A 22,914-nucleotide genomic window follows, 5' to 3' on the forward strand; every position below is an offset into this window, starting at 1 on the left:
GGCGGAGGGTTTGGGGAGAGAGTTTCAAGGCTTTGAGGCATAGTACCTTGCTCCCTCCCTCCCCACCTTCAAATCCTGCCTAAAGACCTTTCTGATCGTACTTACGGTCACCTCCCTTTCCCCCTGGCTCAGTGTCAAACTCCGCCACTGTCGAGCGCTCCAGGACCCTACCCCGCATGAAGGGCGCTTTATAAAGGCAAGTTGCTGTTGCTGTAGTAAGCGGAGCTGCGATGTGGAGAGGAGGGGACAAGCAGATGCCTAGAGAGCAAGAGTGCTACGGATTGAGCCACAGACAGACACAGGATGGGAGCAAGCTGAAAGGAAACATTTCTAACTGAGCGAGTGGTTTTGATGGCATCGCAAATCAAGAACGTGACGCTGGAGGGCATTTCAAATGTCACCAATGGGCCAAGATTAATACGTGGGGAGATAACTGAAGGGATGAACAACACCTCAACATTCCTAGTATTAAGCTTTCCTTCTGCCCTTCTTTGACTTCAGGTTTTACAATAAAAAAATCTTGATCTATATGTTATATATTCTCTAGAATGTAGAAGAATTAGACAGGATCTTATAGAAACCTATAAGATCATCAAAGGGCACGATAGAGTAGATAGTGGGAGATTGTTTCCCTGGTTGGAGAAACTAAAACCAGGGGCCAACCCTTTCGCACTGAGTTGAGGAAGAACTTCTTCACTCAAAGGGCGGTGAATGTATGGAACTCACTACCCCAAAGGGCTGTTGACGCTCAGTCCTTGAACATATTTCAAGACTGAGATAGATATATTTCTTATTGCAAAAGGGATTAAGGGATAAGGCAGGGTTAGGTTATTAGCTGGAGTTAGATTAGAAGATCAGCCATGATTGAATGGCCGGGCAGCTCGAAGGGCCGAATGGCCTACTCCTGCTCCTATATGTTATGTTATCTGCAACGGTTCTCCGTGGAGCCAATACAAACAGTGGTTACTATCAGCTGCTTCTACAGAAGCTACAAGACCTGAGATACCATCTGGTCCGAGGCTGTAACATTGTTTTATCTGGTTCAGTTGGTTACACTCTCTCCTCGGATTCAGAACATTGTGGGTTCAAGCCCCCACGTACGAGCTGTGATATTTTCTTATTTGGGGTAAATTTATAATAATAATCCTTGCCTTTGATACAGCGCCTTATCACGTCGTTGAGATGTCTCAAAGCGCGTCGCAAAATGTACTGTACAGTGGTGGGACTTTGTATTTTGTGGGCGAACGGAGTAGCTGGTCCAAGGCAAAGGGCGAGGTGACCAGTCGAAGAGGAAGGTCTTCAGGCGCGAGTTGAAGATGGGGAAGGAGGGGACAAGGCGGAGGGTTAGTGGGAGAGGTTTGAGTCGAAGTGTCTGAAAGCGCAACTACCGATGGTGGAACGGAGGGCACGAGGGAGAAGCAGGAGGCCGGAGCCAGTCACTGCATTGTACGGCAAATCCTGTGAAGCGCTTTGAGACGTCTCGAAGATGGGACAAAGAGCCACATCAAGCAGGGAAGATTATTGTTATTGTTATGAAAGCCCATGTCCATCTTCTTGAAACGTTGCTTTCAGTTTGTTGCTGCAGACCATCTCGCATTCATTGAACTCTTGTAATACGAATTAGATGAGTCACACACTCCTCTAAAATATTTATATCAGCAGCTCTGCGATGGAATCGGGGTGGGGGTGGGGAGAGAATGGGGGTGGTGGAGGTGGTGGGGGGGATGTTACGCAGTCACATTAATTGCTTTTCCATCCGAGAGTACAAAGAGAATGCCTACAGTCATCAGGGCTTCCCTGAAACAAGCTAATGGGATGAGTCAGAGAGAATTGATCAGCAGATCCTAGTGATGCAGGAACCTCTGATAAGCCATTTGAGATGCCATTTCGCTCACTTTTATTTTCTCCGGAAACAGAGCTCTCCGTTCGTCAGACCACTGAGGCACTGACACTCAGCCCGGCTCAGTTGGCAGCACTTTGAGTCCGTTTCGGAACTCAGGGTAACCCTGGTGTAAGAACAGCAGCCACCCCACCCCAAGCCCCTGCCTTCCCGATTCTGAAATCCAAAAGGTTTGCGTACCTTTCCCTCTCCTTCGTTGCTTCTTCAATGATGGAAAATGTATTTTTCTGTGGTTTTCATGTTTTTCTAGCATTTTGATATTATTATTATCATCATCATCATCATCCACATCATCCGAGGTGACGTGTAAGGCAGCAGAATGTGGGAATCGAGCCATCCCTCTGTGGCGGTCTCCAGTCCGGTTCCCTGAGCCAGGCAGTACTCCCGGGGCGCTGCTGATGACGAACAGCCCAGCCTGGCTCATCAGCAGTTCAAGACCAGTCACTAGGGACAGGGAGTCCTCCGCTCAGTTCCTGTTAACCCTAGGAGGGGGCGGAGGTACGTTTCTGCCCCCCCCCCCCCCCACAATATTGCGCAGTCAATCGGTTGGGCCCCCATAACCTCATAGGCCCTGGCATGACTGCACCACTGTAGTTAGGCCACTGCTCTGAGTCTTGTGGGACTGAAATCCAGTAGAACAAGAGGACACATGTGCGGAGTTGTAAAGGGGGCAATTTCAGGACAGGCACCAAGAAGCTTTTCGTTACACAGAGGGCAATCAAGACTGGAACAGGGTTGTCAGGACGGGTGGTAGAGACCAGGGAAATGGGTGGGTCTCATTTATAATAATAATAATATTCCTTTCATTTCGTATAGCACCTTATCACTTTGTTGAGACGTCGCAAATTAACTGTATTTTGCAGGTGAAACAAAGCAGCCAATTATGCACAGCAGTGTCCCACAAACAGTTGTGGATTGAGTGGCCAAATTAAAATATATATTATTTTGGCAGGATTATTATCCCCAGAAAAATAATTCGCCAATTGAATAACAACTGTGTTCCTACTTACTGCTAGATAAACGTGGGGAGTAAGGAAACTTGCCTAAGGTTTCACATTGCCCGGGAATCGAACTTGGATCTTCTCACTTGCTAACGCATTAATCACTAGGCTACAAGAATCCATTTTAAAAGCAGCTTGATGTTGTTGCCAGGTGCACCCTGGAAGGGGAGGCCAGTCACTGGAGAAAGGGAATCAGCTCCTGTTAACCAGGCTTCACTTCCCAATTTGATCTAAGATACGAGCCCAGTCAGAGCAATTCGACGGAACACAACACTTTAATTCTCTTAAATTTACTCCTTTACGTTTGTCGAACACACTGCCATTTGCCCAATGCTAATACCAACCAAGAAACTTTCAATCATAATGAACTACAAGAAAAATATCTGTCCCTCAGCACCTGGAACCCATCTTGTGAACTCCGGTTCACCTCTGGCTCAGTAGTGTGTTTTTTTTTCTAATCTTCTTCACAACTTTTTAACTTTAATTCTTGTTTTAACCTTTATCCCACTCACTTCTCGCCCATCTCTTGCTACAATCTCATTTCACAATACCTCACATTGTGACTGTGGCATGGATGGATGGATGGGTGGGTGGGTGTTGTGGAGGGATGAGATTGGATGAGCCAAAGGGCTTTCTTCATTAAAAAAAATACAGTCTTGTGATCTTGTGATCTTACCCAGGGCCAAAAGTACTGCCAACAGGACCAGGCATCCAGCCAACCAACAATAGGTCAAAAGCGAATTTGTATCACGCACACAAAAAAATAATTAAATCACACGCTTGATGTCAAGGCGGGTAACCTGGCTTCGCTTCCACCAGAATGACCCATTTACAGTCACTGTGTAACGTTGCCATCAAAACGACTGAATAAATCACAAATCAGACCCGCAAACTACGTTGCTAATTAGCCCAACCGGAGAAGGTTAAAAATAATCGCAGAAGTCCATCTGTTATGATGTTAAAAAGCGAAACACGAAGAGCTTGAGAAGCCCTAATCCAAAAATAACCCATTTCAGTTGTCGCTCCTAATCTGCATATTAATTAATGGCTAATAAGAGTATTTCTCCCGGGGTTATTTGCAGTCTTTTTTTTATAAAACAGAAGCACAGGAGGGTTTAGCTAGTGCGTCATCATCCAGTCTGCAACAACATTCCTGATAAAGTCAGCCAGCTGTGGTAAGGGGGTGTGTGTGTGGGGGGGGTGTAATTTACTGCTAAATCCAACCTGATATTCTTCAATGCGACTCGCTGATTCCCTATCGACCAGTCCGCTCCCTCCACTCAACGGGCTCCAGCCTGCTCCACGTGCCCCACCTTGCCCACGGCTGTTGGTCTTTCAGCTCCCGACATGAAAGCTTCATCCTCCCGACATGAAAGGCGCTGTATCAAATGCAAGGTTTTTATAATACGGATTCATAGCTCTGTGATGGACGGACCGAGTAAAGTTCATCAATGGTTTCAGATCTGCCTCCCCAAAGCCTGAACAGTGATCTGTTAATGTCATAGCCTGTTCATCATTTAGTGCAACAGCTTCTCAAATAATCCTGAGAAATGTCATTATCTGAACTGATGTTTCTTCTGCGCTGGTGACAAGATAAATACTTTAACGGATCTATATTGGGATCTACATTGCACAAACCCGGTGAAGGATTGTGCTGCTCAAAGTCTTGTTGTAAGAAAAGGATTTAAAGGAGCCACTTCCCTTTCCCACCTGACAATCTCCCCGATCCCCTCACCTATCTTTCCTCTTCTGAAGGTGCTTTGACTCGTTTAGTGGGCTAAGGTTGCTTGGTTGTTCTTTGGCACTGCATCTAAGTAGCTACAGTCATTTTTTTGTGGTCAGCCGTGTGTCTGACACTTGCAGAAACCCATTACTGTGTTTAAGAGTATCCAAACCAAGATGAGATTTCCATGGATCCCACCAACACATGGAAATCCCACAGGTAGATTGCTGCAATGGAATGCGGGCTCTCTCCCTGGAGGGTGGCATCCTGCTTACCTAATTCCAGAAAGTATTAGGTGCAGGTTGGCAAGAACCAAGGATTGGGGACCCCAAAGTGTGCGTTGGGGTAACTGCTGGAGTCTAACCAGCTAAAACCACATGGTTTGCTATTGATGATAATAATAATAATAACAATCCTTGCATTTGATATAGCGCTTTTCACGTCTTCTCAACGTCTCAAAGCGCTTCACAGAATAGACTGTAAAGTGAATTGACTGCATATTTGTGGGCAAAATGTGGCAGCCAATTGCGCACAGCAGCGTCCCACAAACAGTCATGGATTGAAAATGACCAATTTATTATTGTTTTGTTTTGGAGGGATTTATTAGGCGTGTGGAGTTAGAAAACTTGCCCAAGGTTTCGCCCTACCTGGAATTGAACCCAGGTGTCTCGCTTGCAAGGCCAGTGCTCTAAACATTGAGCTACAGGACTCCTGATATCGCTGTCTGGCAAGCTCCTGATATCGCTGTCCAGTTGCTTGTCCAGCTAGGACCCACCCTACCTGTTAGGGCTTTGGCTTGCAGGATTAACAGGTGCTGAGTGAGATGACTCCCTGCCCCTAGTGATGATTTAGTGAGGAGGTCAGACCATATACCAGTCGGGTCCAAATTTTATTCCCCACTTGGTACTGAGTGATTGATAAACCTCAGTGACTTGGGTTAAGGTGAGGAAAATCAGCCAAGGATAGAAACCCAGCACTGTTATGATCAATATGGTTCAATACTACTTCCTCATTGGGGATTTAGGTACTGAGCCATAATGGGCTGAGGCCCTATCCCAACACCACCCTCCCCAAGTCAACATAAGAGAAACTCTCTAAAAGTGTGAAAGCCAAATTGCCGAATAAGAAGGCATTCAGACTGCAATGCGCTTAGAATCCTCGGGGGAAAATCCGGGAAACAGATGTTCTCTCCAGTTCTTCCTGCTGCTCATTCTCTGATCCACCTGCCCCCAGTTCTACTACAAACTATAATCAGGAATCCTGCAAAACAATGTTTTGGTTAAATAAGAGCAAACTAGGACTTGATATAACAATAAATAATAATAATAATAATCCTTGCATTTGATATAGCACCTTATCACGTTGGTGAGGCAGCTCAAAGCGCGTCACAGAATATATATTGTAAAGTGAAGTGACTGTGTATTTTGTGGGCGATATGGAGGTCAACCCCACAACCTTCTGACCCAGCAACTGAGCCAGATTACCACATGCGCTTTATCAAAGATTTATAAAGGATGCACAGGATAAAAACAGGCCACTCGACCTGTTTCTGCGGAAATATTTGGAAATCCCTGACCGTCCAGCACATTGGGACGTCCACCCGATGTGAAAAGTGCTGTGCAAAAGTAATTTGTCATGGGTGGTGGTGTTGACGATCCCTTCTTTCTTACAAACACTTACACTTACAAACACCGTTACCAAAGTGTCAAAGCAATTACAGGGGATTTATTTGGAGGCCCGAGATTCACCTACAGACACAAAGAAGTGCATTGATTGCAGCTTCAGGTAAAACCTTCCATTCCCTTGCAGACTGACTCCTGCCGTCCTTGGCCAAGCTCTGTGCTGTGTGACCTCTGGGCTGTGCTGCGTTCTCCACGCGGTAGCGGTAGCTTTGGTTTTGAGAACAACATCGTCTCCCAGTGGCAAAACTGATGAAGTTCACACACGGTTATCAAACTACTAAATCTAAGGCATAAATAACACAATCCTGGCATTTGATGTCGGGCCTCGTCACGTCTTCGAGACCGTCTCAAAGCGCTTCACAGGATATACTGCAAAGTGAATTGACCGTATATTTGTGGGCGAAACGCGGCAGCCATTTGCGCACCGCAGTGAGCGTCCCACAAACATTCGTGGATTGAATGAACAAATAATTTTTTTTGATATATTTAAGAGCTCCGAGATGTTACCCCCGTGAAGAGTGCTGTATAAATGCAACTTTATAAATAAAGTTGTTTTTTTTTATTATTGATTGATTGACTGATAAACAGCCGTGTGGTTGATTAAAACTAATGCGTGGTATTATTATCATTATTATTATTGATACACGGTGTGATTAACAGGCAGCGCGAGTGACGTCTGTGCCCGCCGCGTTTTGCCCACGAGAAGCACGGGGAGTCACTCCGCTTTGCAGTGTGTCCCGTGAAGCTCTTCGCGATAAGGCGCTGCGTCAAATGCAAGGATCAGTATTATTATTGAGTGAGTGAGTGAGTGGTTGAGTGAGTGGTTCATTGATTGATTGATTGAGTGAGTGAGTGAGTGAGTGAGTGATTGAGTGATTGAGTGATTGAGTGATTGATTGAGTGAGTGAGTGGTTGATTGAGTGAGTGAGTGAGTGAGTGAGTGAGTGGTTGATTGATTGATTGATTGAGTGAGTGAGTGAGTGAGTGAGTGAGTGAGTGAGTGATTGATTGATTGATTGAGTGAGTGAGTGAGTGAGTGGTTGGTTGATTGATTGAGTGAGTGAGTGAGTGAGTGGTTGGTTGATTGATTGAGTGAGTGAGTGAGTGAGTGGTTGGTTGATTGATTGATTGAGTGAGTGGTTGATTGACTGAGTGGTTGATTGATTGATTGATTGAGTGAGTGAGTGATCGAGGGCACAGACTGTGTGTGATTGACAGCGGTGCGATTGATGGACAGGCGCCGGCCCCGCCCCTCCCTCCCCCGCCCCGCCCCCCGGTGGGGGGTGGGCTGAGATCTCGCGAGAGTGAGGGAGTGTGAGTGGCGGCGGCGGAGCGCGAGCGGCTCTGAGTTTATTTTATTTACTTTTTTTTTCACAGCGCTATTCAGACAAGAAAGCGGCGGTTTTCCCCCCCGACCCCCCCCCGACCCCCTCCCGCCCACACACCACAGCAAACACATCACCCGACGCCGGGCCCGGAATCAGAGGTAAGCGGCAGCGGAGCGGCCTCCGAGAAGGGCTCCAGCGCGGCCTTAGGCCCCGAGGCCCCGACACTCGCCTCACAGTCAAACAGCTCCACTCCCCCCCACACCCCGACCCCCCCCTCACACACACACCCCCACACACACACCCACACCCCCCCCACACCCCGACCCCCCCACACCCCGACCCCCCCACACACACACACCCCCACACCCCGACCCCCCACACCCCGACCCCCCCACACCCCGACCCCCCCACACCCCGACCCCCCCACACCCCGACCCCCCCCACACCCCGACCCCCCCCACACCCCGACCCCCCCCACACCCCGACCCCCCCACACCCCGACCCCCCCCCCCCCACACCCCGACCCCCCCCACACACACACTCCCCCACACACACCCCGACCCCCCCCATACACACACACCCCGACCCCCCCACACAAACACACACCCCGACCCCCCCACACACACACTCCCCCACACCCCGACCCCCCCCACACACACACTCCCCGACCCCCCCCCACCCCGACCCCCCCCACACCCCCCGACCCCCCCCCACACCCCGACCCCCCCACACCCCGACCCCCCCCCCACACCCCGACCCCCCCACACACACACTCCCCCCACACACACACACTCCCCCCACCCCGACCACCCCCACCCCGACCCCCCCCACACCCCGACCCCCCCACACCCCGACCCCCCCCCCACACACACACACTCCCCCCACACCCCGACCCCCCCCCACACCCCGACCCCCCCCACACACCACACTCCCCCCCCACACACACACTCCCCCCACACACACACACTCCCCCCACACACACACTCCCCCCCACCCCGACCCCCCCCCCACACCCCAACCCCCCCCCACACACACACACTCCCCCCCTCACACACACACACTCCCCCACCCCCGCCCCCCCCCCACACCCCGACCCCCTCCCCTCCCGACCCCCACCCCCCCCACCCCTCCCCCCCCCCACACACACACTCCCCCAGCGCACACACACACTCCCCCAACACCGACCCCCCCCCCCCCCAGCCCGACCCCCCCCCCACACACACACACACACTCCCCCCCCCCACCCCGAACCCCCCCCCACACACACTCCCCCCACACCGACCCCCCCCCAGCCCGACCCCCCCCCACACACACACACACTCCCCCCCCCACCCCGAACCCCCCCACACACACTCCCCCCCCACACACTCCCCCCACACACCATCACACACCCCCACACCCCCACACACACACCCGCCCACACATACACTCACCATCACACACACAATACCCCCCCACACACACACCATCACACACATACACACACCATCTCACACACACACTCCCCCCCCCCACCATCATCATCACCCCACCCCCACACACAAACACCATCACACGCTCCCTCCTACACATACATACACACTCCCACACACACTATCACACAAATATATATACACACACACTTTCACATACCCCCCACATACACTCCCACCCCCCACATACACACCATCACACACATATTCGTCCACAAAATGTTCAGTCAATTCACTTTACAGTCTATTCTGTGAAGCGCTTTGAGACGTCTGGAAGACGTGAAAAAACGCTATATCAAATGCAAGGATTATTATTATTATATACACACACCCCCAAACACACCCTCACATACCCACCCCCCCACACACATACACACCCTCCCCACACACACACTCCCACACAAACCCCCACACACACACCATCATACACATACCCCCCCCCACACACACCTATGCACATCCACATCCACTCGCGCACATCCACAACCTGGAGCAGAAAAAAACTGTCAGTGTTAAAATAGCCTATTTGTCCTGCACTTAACAGGCAGTTTCTTAGAAAAAGAAATTATATACTTCACTTTTTTTGTGTGAGCGTCGCACCCACCAATTATGGGTTAGGTGTAGTGCTGCACATCTTAACTCTGGATCTGTTTTCCAGGGTCACTTTCAGGGAAAAAAAGTAATAAAGGTCTAGATTCCATGTCCATTTGCACAAGAACAACTGTATAAATCGCGCCCTCATGTGGCAAAGTCTCGGAGAGCTTAATTTACAACACGTGAGGCTGTTTTTAAAGAACGGCGTTTATATTTTAAAAGAGCCAATATTTTTACGCCCAGAATGTGATTTTCATTGCATATGAGGAGTTCTTGGCTGGACTAACTAAACGGTCATGTCTGTAGATGTCGGATGAGCTGGTGAAGCAGCTGGCCAGCTACAAGGCTCAGCTACAGCAAGTAGAAGCTGCTTTATCTACTGATGCAGACAATGGAGATCTCCTGAAATTACAGAAAGATTTACAGGTTGGTATCTCATTTGTTATATATTTTCAACTAAAAAAAAAACCCAGTTCATAACATACACTACGTGCTACCTATAAATGCAAGCTTTTTAGTGAAACTGAAGTTTTCTTTGAAAAACAAATGAAGTTAAAGTAGTTAAAGCAGAATTATTAAAAACATTGAACGTGATGGCGAGATGGGGCTGGTAACAACAGTGTGACTGTCACCTGACACGTCGAGCTTTATGTCCCAGTAGAAACAAAATGAAACTGCTCAAACATTTGGATTCTGTTTTTGACCTAAGCCGCAGAAGTGCTTCTGGAAAATCGTACTTTTACGTGCTTCTGGAAAACCTTCTATTCGCTGCCCGTCTTCTATATTTGCTTTGTCTGTCAGGACTATTCCAAATCCAGTCTGTTTTGTGTCGACTCGCTCACAATTTTTGGTCCATTGTTCGGTGCAAACGTCCATGTGCTGCCGACAGCACTTTCAGTGTCTTCTCAAACTGGATATCGACATTTTAGACATTCTAAATGTTTTCAAATGGCAAGCAGGCCATCAGTTAGTTTAATCATCATTTCTTTTTTTTTAAAAGAAGTATTAATTTCTGACATCTATTCCCATTGAAACTAAGATCTATATTTAATAGTGAAATTCTTTATATGAATAATAATTCTTGCATTTGATGTAGCGCCTTATCACAACATTGAGATGTCCCAAAGCGCTTCACAAAATGTACTGTAAAGTGAATTTAGTTTATATTTTGTGGGCAAAACGTGGCAGCCACTTGCGCACAGCAGTGTCCCACAAACAGTCGTGGATTGAGTGATCAAATTATTTATTTATTTATTTATTTATTGAAGGGAATCATTACCCCCAGAAAAATGATTCGCCAATCGACTAGCAAATGGGTTACTACTTACTGCTCGGTAAACAGAGGCGCGTGGAGTAAGGAAATTTACCCAACATTTGCCCTGCTCAGGAATCAAACCCAGGTCCTCTCGCTTGCAAAGCGAGTGCTCTACTGTACTGTATTGTACTATATGTACCTACCAAACCAGCACTGTATAATTAGCATCATTTTGTAAAGGAAACTCCACAAAAGTTCCTTATTTAGCTCTTAAATCCCAAATATACAGCAACGTGCTGAACTTTTAACAGAAATTAACTTTCATAAAACTTTCCGAAGTTTCTTGTATATCAACTTGAACTAATAGAGTGACAATTAGTGATTTGTAAGTTCCTGATATTTTATCTCTAACTAAGCATACTGGAATGTAAAGATATTTAAATGCTCATAAAATCTGTTCACTGATTTTTGTTGTATCACTGGAATAAAATAGGGACACACTCCTGTCTCCTGACCTGTTTGGTTTCAGCACATGCCCAAATGCTGAAAAGCAGGCTGGAAAATCTAAACAGCTTTTATTACTATCATTTTAACACAAACCTAAACCGTATTTAAAAATAAAAATACACTTTACCCTTATTGTGTACTTATCTTATCTCTTCGCTTTACTTCCTATTTATTTATTCATTCTCATATGTGTTGGTTTTTTCTCCATAGCAAGTTGCCTTGGCCTATCTTTTAATTGGTACAAAATGATCTTTTGAACTTTGTACTTGGCTCTATTTTGTTTTATCTTCCACTTCCCAGGGCCAGGTTATCTAAACACAACAACTACTTCCATTTACATAGCGCCCTTCACATGGGGTAGCTTCTCAGAGCGGAGCCAGGCGCCGAGGTGGGGGAGGGTGGGAGTTAGTTCCTCACTGTGGTGAAACGTGATCAAAGCAGGATATTTATATTCTTACAAGTATATCTATTGTTATCCTCAGGAACTTGGACAGTGAACTAGTCTGTAGTGTTTGAAGGGTTATTGCAACAAGGTACAGTCTTGAGATTTTGAAACTCGGAGTTTTCCTGATCTCCCCACCTCCACCACCACCCTGTGCTGTCAATTCCCAGTTATACATTATAGCACATAATTAATTTTGGCCGCTCTGCATGTGACACTTTAATCTGGCAGTAAGATCGGGGAAAACCGTGTTGACATTGAACTATGTACTCACACCTTTGCAAGCTAATTGGTTTGACAAAAAGCTGTACGTAGTATTGTGTTAATGAAGGAAGTGACTCTTGAATTTCTGTACTTGCCTGTACAGTACCTACATGGATTTTTTTTCCTCTCCAAGTAACTCATTGATACACACGCATTAAACCCCTGTGCAACGCAGCAAGAGATTCGATGGCAGTTCCTCAGTGAAAACAGAGAAGGCCTGATCACTCTGGGGGGAGCTGCATTGTCATAGATGCCGTCCTTCGGGTGGAGACGATAAACTGACGTCCCATCGGTCTGTTCAGGTGGATCTTAGTGATTCCATAATATACAGTACAACATTACACTCCTATAGCGCCTTTCACGTTGGGGGGAACGTCAGGAATTTGGACCCGAGCTGGGGTTCGGGATCGGGGAGGGTAGGAGCGTGGCCGAAGGCGCAGTGGAAGAGGGGGGTTTTGAGATGCGCCTTGAAGGAGGGGAGGGAGCGAGGCGGGCGGGGGGGGGGTGGTGGGTGGGTTTCAAAAGAGGAAGGGGGGATCTCTCTGTCCTGGCAACATTACCCCTGATAAAATTTGTCATTCACTTCTTGGCTGTTTGTGGAACCTTGCTACATGCAAGTTGGCTGCCGTGTTCCACACCAAAATACACAGTCACTGCACACAACAATAAATCCTGCAGCATGTTTTGAGATGTCTTGATGATATAAGGTGCTCTTATCAAATACATATTTTATTATTATAAAACGTCAGTGGTTCAGAATGAATATACTCTTTTGTGGGTTGGTGAACCCTGTGTTATACTCTATTGTATCTGCACAACAAATGGATATGATGCTCTTCAGAAGAGCACTGTAAAATTAACATTAACTAGTTTCTATCAAGAGCAATTGTGGGTAAGATGAAGGGATCCACCTGGCAGGTATGATTTTTGAACATTACTTCTTCCTGGGGATTTATCAATAGATATTGGTGTACTTATTTTATAAAATAGTAAAATTGTGGAGTCCTGTAGCATAGTGGTTAGAACACTCGCCTCGCAAACAAGAGGATCTGGGTCGATTCCCGGGCAGAGCGAAACTTTAGGCAAGTTTCCTTACTCCACACACCTCTGTTTACCCAGCAGTAAGTAGGAACCCGGCTGTTCGTCGATTGGCAGATCATTTTTCCGGGGTAATAATCCCTTCAAAATAAATAAAGAAAGAAATAACATAATAATTTGGTCACTCAATCCACGACTGTTTGTGGGACGCTGATATAGCGCCTTATCACATCTCGAAGACGTGATAAGGCCTATATCACATGCAAGGATTATTATTATTATTAATTACACAAAATGACCTTACTTGATTTGCCTTTCACTCTATGAATAAGTCGGTTGACGCCTCCCACAAGAGCCACGATCTTTATCAGCGACCAGGTTTTGTGAGGAACGAATCACGTGTGTAACTTTATGTTCTAACCTGGCATCTCAGTGAATTGAGTTAATAATGGATCTAACTGGGGCCCTGGTTAGCAAACCCTCGGAAGTTTTCATTTTGTGTTTTCTGTTAGATTCACCATGTGCCAGATTGTGATGTTCCGTTTATTGTCTGCTTAAAGGTGTTAACCGTGTAATCTCCCTATATCTTGGACACTTGCCCCCCCCCCCCCCCCAATCCCCCAGCCCTCTTCCCCCCCCACCCCACTCCCCCAGTTCCCAGGAAAAAATGAGTGGTCATTGCAAATATTACAGTATAACAGTTGGATAGATTGTCTGTCAGTTCTTTCGCTGACATAATACATCGTAACCCCGAGCTACCATGGTGACATGGCATTCGCAAGAAATCAGACTGCGGTACTTCTATATTTTACATCTTTTTTTCACAGTTGATACACGCCATGTTTGATTTGCAGGTGGAAATGGACTCTGCATCTTGTTCTGAGTAAGTATCCATCCTTGTCATGGGTGCACATGGATTTAAATGGACAGGACAGTTGGTTAGAATAGTTAGTGCGATTTGTTTTCGTGTTCAAGCATGGACGTTGGTTGCACTCTTAAGTTGTGCTCCTGTATTCTCAGTTTGTGTTGAATTAAATTCTTAGGTACTCTGCAGCCAGAGCTGACGCTGTCTTGTTTATTGCTTCCATCCGTTCAAAGTTAGCACAGTTTTATTTTGCTTCCTGAGTGATGTCTAGAACGTAAAAGTATGTCTGCTTATTGGACACGGGCAAGAGAGATGTTACTTCCATTGAAATAAATCTAGAATATTCTCTCGCTGTAACTATTCTGTTTAAAAATCGTTTTCAAAATGAAGTTCCACATCTTTTAAGAGCCAGCCAGCACTTCCTGGTTCGATCAGTGCCTATTTAGTTCCCGAAAACACTTTCAAGAAGAGAAATTATGTTTTCAGTTTTATTATGGCCTAATGTTACCGCAAAAGGGTGAGAGCAAATTCAAACGACATCAATTCTTGTCATAGAGCACAGGTCCTACGTGGATTTTACATGAGTATTCTACACAAGTTAGTTTTATTAAAGCAGCTGATTAACGCACTGAACCAGATTAAACAAGTTTTCTGAAATGGATAGCGCTTCCCTAAATGGTGCTGCGCAAAAAACATAGTAAACTGCGACTTGATAAATTATATTTACACAGCGCCTTTCACGTCGGGAGGACGTCTCAAGGCGCTGGATTGTCAAGGATTTGGATTTGCAGCACATGCTAAAATTGCAAGTTGTGGTTGTAATTGGAGTTGAGGTACAGATCAGCCTTTACAGATCTTATAGAATAGCGGAACAGGCTCAACGGGCTGAATGGCCTCCTCCTGTTTCTAGAGCGTAAATTTGCTGTCTTTAAAATTTGAGCTGTTTTTCTGAAAGCGTTTGGGGTCACCCGCTTCAGTTGACTGTTTGGGGTTGCCGGGACATTTGGTTACAATAGTTAATGGGATTTGTTTCCTTCTTCAAAAAAGCGTGGATAAACGGAGGTTGCACTCTTAATTTGTGGTGTTGGATTCTCAAACTGCAGTTTGTGCTAAGTGAATTTCTTAGGTACACCACAGCTGTAGCTGGGAGCGTAGGAGTTAGATAGATATCAAGTGTAAAGATTATTAATCATCTCTGCGTAGTCCCTCCCTTGCCCTTCTGACTTGCTCCTCGGCCAGAATTTCAACAGAGCGCGTGTCGTCGGTACTTGTGTTTCTATTCTAGCATGGAATCAGGGAATCCTGTGGGAAGTACATTTCTGGCTGTATATGGTGACTGTATGGTGATTTGAATATTAATACTGTCTCTAGCACGTATACTGGCAAAATAGGTCAAAATTGGGGAGGGGGAACACATAGTCCTGTACCTTAGTGGTTAGCACACTCACCTCGCAAGCGAGAGGACCTAGGTTTTATTCCCGGGGCGGGTGAAACACTGGGCAAGTTTCCATACTCCATATGCCTCTGTTTACCTAGCAGTAGGTAGGAATCCAGTTGTTAATCGATCCACGGATCGCTTTTCCGGGAATAATAATCCCTTTTTTAAAAAAAATTAGTCAATCAATGCACAACTGTTTGTGGGACACTGATGTGCACAATTGGCTGCCGTGTGAACAGTCAGTTCACTTTACAGTCTATCATGTGAAGCGCTTTGAGATGTCTCGAAGATGTGAAAAGCGCTATATCAAATGCAAGGGCTATTATTATATTCTTTGAAGCACTTTGAGATGTTTAAAAGATGTGATAAGGCACTACATTAAATGCTAGGATTATTATTATAACAAGTGTTAGATGTTTAGTATGAGGCCTCTCTGAAGGCTCTGTATTCTGTTGTGTTAATTTGTATTAATGTGCAAGCTATTTGGGCATTGCAATTTATTTACAGTTTGATGCTGGTTCTTTGTATGAACATGTGACATCCCTGTGAAAAGTTCAGTCAGTTGGCCTCCATTGGCTATTTGAAGCTACAGTAGCAGTGAAATTATATTTCTCTTTGAAGGCCCTATAAAAACAACAGCTTTGTATTTCTAAAGCACCACATACGAAAATACCCCTATAGCTTCACAGAGATGACATGGGAGCCTGAGCATGGAGGGGGTGTGGTGTTATCGGGAGTGACTAACGTGTAGTTGAAGGTAGTTTTTGTAAAAAGGAAAAGATTTTTGATAGTCAAGAAGCAAGGTATGATAAAAGAATCCTTTCGACCAACAAGTTACAATGATTAAGATTGTGGTTGGTGACGGAGAGGAATTGCTAGGTTTCATGTACAATCATTGTCGATCGCTTCAGAATTGGAAGATATTTGTCTACTTGTACCGTGTTGAAGATTCTCTGTGGGATTCCGGTTTCAATTCTTTTCCCGGGCAGTATTCCGAGATTAAGGGATTGCAATTGGTGAATCTTACAACTTTATTCCTTTCCGGATTTCAAAGACGATGCCTTTTAATTTGAATCAAATATTGGCAAAAATAGCTTTTGGTTTCAGTCACAAACGAGTGAGATGTGATGGTATAATACCTGAAAGTGCTCCGAGACACTGCCTCGCATTTCGCCCACACAATGTACAGTCAATTCACTTTACAGTATATTCTGTGAAGCGCTTTGAGACGTCTCGAAGACGTGATAAGGCGCTATATCAAATGCAAGGATTATTATTATATAAATACAAGTCGTTGTAAAATTTCCTGGTAAAACTAAGCACCCTCTTTAATTGCTTCCCTTGCAGGAGGTGATCGAATTGACTAAGGACTTGCTGTCTAACCAGCCCTCTGTTGCTACAGCCAATGCAGACAGATCGTCAAACTCCCTGCCCAGCCATACATGGAAGATCGGAGACAAGTGCATGGCCATTTGGAGTGAGGATGGACAGTAAGTGTAGAACCATTCTAACAATACATCACATAAGACAGTAACAAATGGTAAGAAATCCTTTAAGATTCATTACTGAGATTTTCCACTGTTTTAACTTAGTAGGACTGGAGTCAAAGGTTCAAAACCATTGTCTTTTCACCAGGAGAGGGTCACTGAAATCCAAGCTTACTGCATACTGCAGGTGCTAGTCACGTAGATTACAGCAAATGTCATTCACATGTTTGACCCTTGATATTTATCTTGGGATTTGTTGCGCTCAATCTAAGACAAGACCAATACACTTACTAGTAACCCAAGGATGTTAACTCAGATGTGACTAAAGCTGCTTCTGCAGGTGTTTTCACAAACTGCCTGTGGTGGGTGCTGTTAAATGTGAGGGTTTGCTTTTTATCGTCCATTCTTTTAGAATTACTCGAGTCACAATACTCTTCCCTGATTACTCTGCTGTGTGTAATTTGGCTGTCGCGTTTCGCCCTCCAAATATAGTCAATTCACTTTACAGAATATTCTGTGAAGCGCTTTGAGACGTCTCAACAACGTGATAAGGCGCTATATCAAATGCAAGGATTGTTATTAATAAATCCTGTACACTGATTTGGAAGTGGGTTGTACACAGATCAGTTTGTACTAGTGAAGAACTTATGACCAGTAACTAGTTTCTCTATGGATCCAGAAAATCCAGCTAAACCTTTCATTTTGCCATTTCAATTTCACAAGTGCAAGTTAAACGGACTTCACCTTGACTACAGAACAACAGTCCTTCTAGATCATAGTAACTAATGTTGTGTCTATATTCATTCTATTTATGGTTCTGTCAGGCAAATCTTACCTCCACTCCCACCTGTCTGCAAGTACAATAAATTTTATTGAGCTAGTGGATGGAAGATTAGTTCATAGTAAATAACAGTTTAGAAACCGGAACGATGATATGAGCATTATTTTATAATTGCAGACTAAATTAAAACAATCTTATGAAGTTTGGTGATGACACTATCCCCTCCCCCCACCCATTATTTGTACAACTTGTGGATGAAATTGGTTTTATTTTCCATTTATGCTGTAGAAGTTAATATGAGGTGTTAACCTGACTCAGTGGTAGCGCTCTCACCTCTTGAGTCAGAAGGTTGTGGGTTCCAGCCTCACATCAGGACTTGGAATCACACAGTCTAAGCTGATGCACCAATACAGTGCATGGTCAGGGGTGCCGTCCATCGGATGAGAAGTGAAAACGAGGTCGCGTCTGCCTGTTCAGGTGGACGTTAAAGATCCCACAGCACTATGCGAAAAGAGAAAGCCGTTTCTCCCGGTGTCCTGGCCAACAATTCCCCCCAAATAAAATTGGCCACTCACTCCACGGTTGTTAGTGGGACACTGCTCTGCCCAATTGGCTGCTGTGTTTCGCCCACAAGATGCACAGTCAATCCACTTTACAGTATATCCTGTGATACGCTTTGACGTGATAAGACGCTATACCAAATGCAAGGATGATTATTATTATTACTACTATTATTAGGGACTGAGTGTCAAACCTCTACTCACATGCTTACAGCCCTAACTACCTTGCAGATTGTACGAAGCGGAGATCGAAGAGATTGACCAGGAGAACGGTACTGGAGCCATCACCTTTGCTGGATACGGGAACGCAGACGTTGTCCCTTTGGTCAACCTGAAACCTGTGGAAGATGGAAATGATTCTGAGGAGCTGGGTAGCGACAAACCCAAATCAAAGTGAGTGCGATAACTTTCTACTAATGCTTTTTTTTAAAAAACTTGATGAATATGAAACAAAATTCTAGTCCTATGATTATGGGTTGGTGACAGCACAAGGTTATTTGGCCCATCGGTTTGCACTATTCCCCCTTCCCCATGTGAGCAACTAATCTAATCCCACTTTCATGTTCACTCCTGATATACCCTTTGTTCCTCTATGTCAGCTGTACAAAATGGGCCATTATTATCATCTACCAAATGTACCAAGTCACAGTTTACTTACGGCTCTTTACTTACCTGTGCCTCTTGGCAGAAAGGAAATGGTTGCCCAGCAGAGAGAGTACAAGAAGAAGAAAGCGCTAAAAAAGGCTCAGAGAATGAAGGAGCTTGAACAGGAGCGAGAGGAACAGAAAGTCAAATGGCAGCAGTTTAACAACAGAGCCTATTCCAAGAACAAAAAAGGACAGGTCTGTATAATGCACTGAAATGAGTTTATCCAGCTGCGGGTTGGCCTGTTGTAGTTTTGAAGATTCCCTTTTGCTAAAAGAAATGCCTTTGACCATTTTTGCCAGGCCGGGCCTGCACTGGTGGTTTTGGGGACGTTCTTTCTTTCCTCCCCATACTTTCCTTTGACTTTGCAGTTGATCTGTGGTTTTTCTGTCGTTCATCTGTGTTTACAATATGTTAGTATTTCAAGTCGCTTCTTGCTGACAGAATGGTGTCGGAACAAGAATGATCTCTTGCTGCTGTGTCTGTCAGCTGCTGCTGTGAATTTAGACAGAACAAGTGACTTTCTCACCTGGCAGACAATAACGTTGCTTGATGAGCACTGGAAGCTGGAGTGGAGCTCGGACTGAATGGAAATTTAGTAGAGGATCAGAGTGATGATGCCCTGTTCTGGCATTCAGTACCTTTGTTGCCTTTGTCCTGTTTCCATCCGAGTATCAGCAGTTCTAATTAAGTTCTTGGCTGCAGCAGCGAAGACGAGGTACAGAATGCACAATGAAAGTGACCCACACAATGTGTTAATATTGCTAATGGATTTATCATCCTATTTGGAGTCTGATTTCTGGTCTTATTTCATTTTTCTCTTCAAGGTAAAGAAGAGCATTTTTGCTTCACCGGAGAGTGTGACTGGCAAGGTTGGAGTTGGCACGTGTGGAATAGCAGACAGACCAATGACTCAGTACCAAGACACATCCAAATACAACGTCAGGCACCTTATGCCCCAGTAACTAACATCTGTATAATGTATTTCCACGACTTGCATTTCCTTTGTCATTTTCTTTTGTTGTCATTAGTGCAGTTTTGGGCAGATTCACTTGGTGCATTAGCACAATGGAAGTCAGCTGTATCTGTGTGTATGTGTGTGTCTGTGTGGGTGATATTCATAAGCGAGAGAGGTAATTAATGTGTATAGTTAGTGTCCCATTACTGAGGAAAGGTGAAGGAGGATTTGATAACATGAGCTTCCTATTTGAGGAAAAGTGTAATTTTTACAAAATGAACGTGGTGTTTTTTTTCTTCTGTTTTTGTATGTATAATTGGGCAGTTTTAACAAATTAAAAATAAAATGAAATCATTTGTCTAGCTGTTTTGTTTAAAAATAATAATAATCCTTGTATTTGATATAGCGCCTTAAGGCATTGAGATGTCTCAACGCGCTTCACAGAATATAGTGTAGGAAATAATTGGTGGAATACAATGAATTCCATGGAATGCGGGATGTGTGTTTTGTTTTCTGAACTAAGAGGTAATGAAGTGTATCCTGAAGAATTCTGGCTCTCACTGGCTTTAGAGCAACATTGGTAGAAACCAGAGAGCTGATATTTTCCCTCTCCAATTTCCTTTGGTTCCATTGCTGTAAGTAACGGAGAAATGAAGCTTTTTACTGCTTCGGAAAATGGCATTCATATGTGAAATTCTCTTCAGCTTTGACTGAATGTGGTGTGAACTTATACTTCCACTGCCCCAATTTCCATAGATCAGTCTAAAATTCCCTTTTCTTGAATTTCAAATGCACATAATATCCAAATTTGAGTTTGGTACCCATTTAAGTACGTGTTAAAACCCTACAACTGGTTTGACAGGTTTACAAATTCTCATTTTAAAGATGACTACAATTTTCTCCAATATTGAGTGGAAATAATTTCTTATTTTCTAGTATAATGAATGCAGCAACCTTTATGATAGCCAAATGATATAGATTTGGGGGAGTAACGAAGTAAAGGGCACATTATGAAACTCAGAATTTCACAAAATGATATTTTATTTTGTTTTATACAAGAGGTAAAATAAGAGATTATCTACAAACACAAAGATAAAGCAACTTTGAAAAATATGGGAGTAGCATAGGGAACAAATGTGTTACTTGTTTGAACCAGCACCATCTCAATCTTTACACACAAACACATTAGGTATTCACACTGAACAGACGAGCCTATCCCCTTTATAAAGTTTTTTTTTCTCTCCCCCACACTGCATTCCCTTGTACTGCATTTTACCTAGACTTGCTACAAGTCTTATTTTTATAACATGTACTGTGTGATTTAGGCTGAGTGATCAAATTAAATAATCCAATATGTAAATTATAAATAGCACCTGCACTGCAGGAACAGTGCCATTCAGTTTGTACTATCACAGTGAACAATGTAGTAAATGATGCTGTTCATTTCAAGTGATGTTTAAGATGCTGTAGATGCCTATGTGAACACAGCCGTTCATGTTAATGGGTAAACTCAAGCACCATCCCTTTCCATTTTCTGACAGCCTGGAAGGGACTTGATCAGCACCAGTTTATGGCCAAATATTGCTAGGCTGTTACACGTGACATGGCCCTTGCAAAAGGGTTAGAGTACAAGAGTAGGGAAGTCTTGCTGCAGTTGTATAAGGCCTTGGTGGTGAGACCGCACCTAGAATGTTGTGTGCAGTTTTGGTCTCCTTATTTAAAAAAGGATATACTCGCCTTAGAGGGGATGCAGCGTAGATTCATTAGGTTGGTTCCTGGGATGAGGGGACTGACCTATGAGGATAGGTTGAGTAAACTAGGCCTATATTCTCTAGAATATAGAAGAATTAGAGGTGATCTTATAGAAACCAATAAGATTCTTAAGGGTCGTGACAGAGTCGATGCCGTGAAACTGTTTCCCCTGGTTAGAGAATCTATAACTAGGGGTCATAGTCTCAAGATTAAGGGTCAGCCTTTTCGAACTGAGTTGAGGAAACATTTCTTCACTCAGAGGGTAGTGAATTTGTGGAATTCTCTACCCCAGAAGGCTGTGGATGCTCAGTCCTTGAACAAATTCAAGACTGAAGTTGAGATTTCTAAAGGATAGAGGGATTAAGGGATATGGGGATAGGGCGGATAAATGGAATTAGGTTAAAAGATCAGCCATGATCTTATTAAATGGCGAGGCAGGCTCAAGGGACCGAATGGCCTACTCCTGCTCCTACGTCTTATGGCCAATTTATTAAATGTGAAAAGGGGAAAGCTTCAAAAATGTAGATACTACTATTTGAATAAGTAATAGGTTAAAGTTTTAGCTCAATTGCCATGGTGTATATAAACTACAACATTCAAATACCCTCATTACAGAGATAAAAGCCATGTGTAGTCTGTTAGCCATCTTAATCATAAATGCCATTAAAAAAGATGTTAAACAAAAGCAAGAATTGTTTTTATAGAAGTATAGTAGTAAATTGGCAGGTCAGGGTAGTTAGGCACAGTAATTTAGCTAGGATAATACCATTAACCTGAGAGGTACAATCAGAAGGAATATGAGAATTTAAAAAAAGGTAAAAGCAATTTCATTGTGTACATGTACGATGTTGATAAATCATTTTTTTTCCTCCCGAGGTGGAATTCACATTTATAGTATTTAAAACCCATTTAATTTGCTGTGCATTTTATGCATAGATGGAGGTTTAGGCCACTTTACCAAGATGAACAAGTCCTATTTTTTATAATCTGGAAGGGGAAAAGCTCTAAAGTTTTAGTTGATTGGAACAAGAGGCAATGCACTATTCAGTCAAGAGCTGGAATACCCAAATTAATCAAATCCAAAGTCAAATGTCAATTGGTTTTAGTATGTTTGAAAGAAAACTGTTGCAAAATAACTCCCACAATATTCATCAGGCTTACAAACTATTAAAAAATTACAAGGGTGCACATTAACCATTATTCGTAGTTTCATACTCTTAAC

The 22,914-nt window shown here is 44.3% G+C and overlaps 1 protein-coding gene across 2 annotated transcripts; it reads left to right on the forward strand.

The window, feature by feature from the left end:
• Window positions 1-7,591: 7,591 nt before the first annotated feature.
• smndc1 (survival motor neuron domain containing 1) lies at window positions 7,592-20,286 on the forward strand. 2 transcript variants are annotated; one of them, XM_007903616.1, is made up of 6 exons: window positions 7,592-7,620; window positions 10,007-10,126; window positions 16,857-16,999; window positions 18,569-18,730; window positions 19,026-19,179; window positions 19,810-20,286. In XM_007903616.1, the coding sequence occupies exons 2-6, from the start codon at window positions 10,007-10,009 to the stop codon at window positions 19,945-19,947; spliced, it is 717 nt and encodes a 238-aa protein (XP_007901807.1). In that variant the 5' UTR covers window positions 7,592-7,620; the 3' UTR covers window positions 19,948-20,286. The 2 variants fall into 2 exon arrangements, with proteins under 2 accessions (XP_007901807.1, XP_007901806.1); XM_007903615.2 differs by lacking the exon at window positions 7,592-7,620 and adding an exon at window positions 7,739-7,792.
• The last annotated feature ends 2,628 nt before the right edge of the window (window positions 20,287-22,914 follow it).

The sequence above is a fragment of the Callorhinchus milii genome, unplaced genomic scaffold (assembly GCF_018977255.1).
Source record: "Callorhinchus milii isolate IMCB2004 unplaced genomic scaffold, IMCB_Cmil_1.0 Scaffold7, whole genome shotgun sequence".
Lineage (NCBI taxonomy): Eukaryota > Metazoa > Chordata > Chondrichthyes > Chimaeriformes > Callorhinchidae > Callorhinchus > Callorhinchus milii.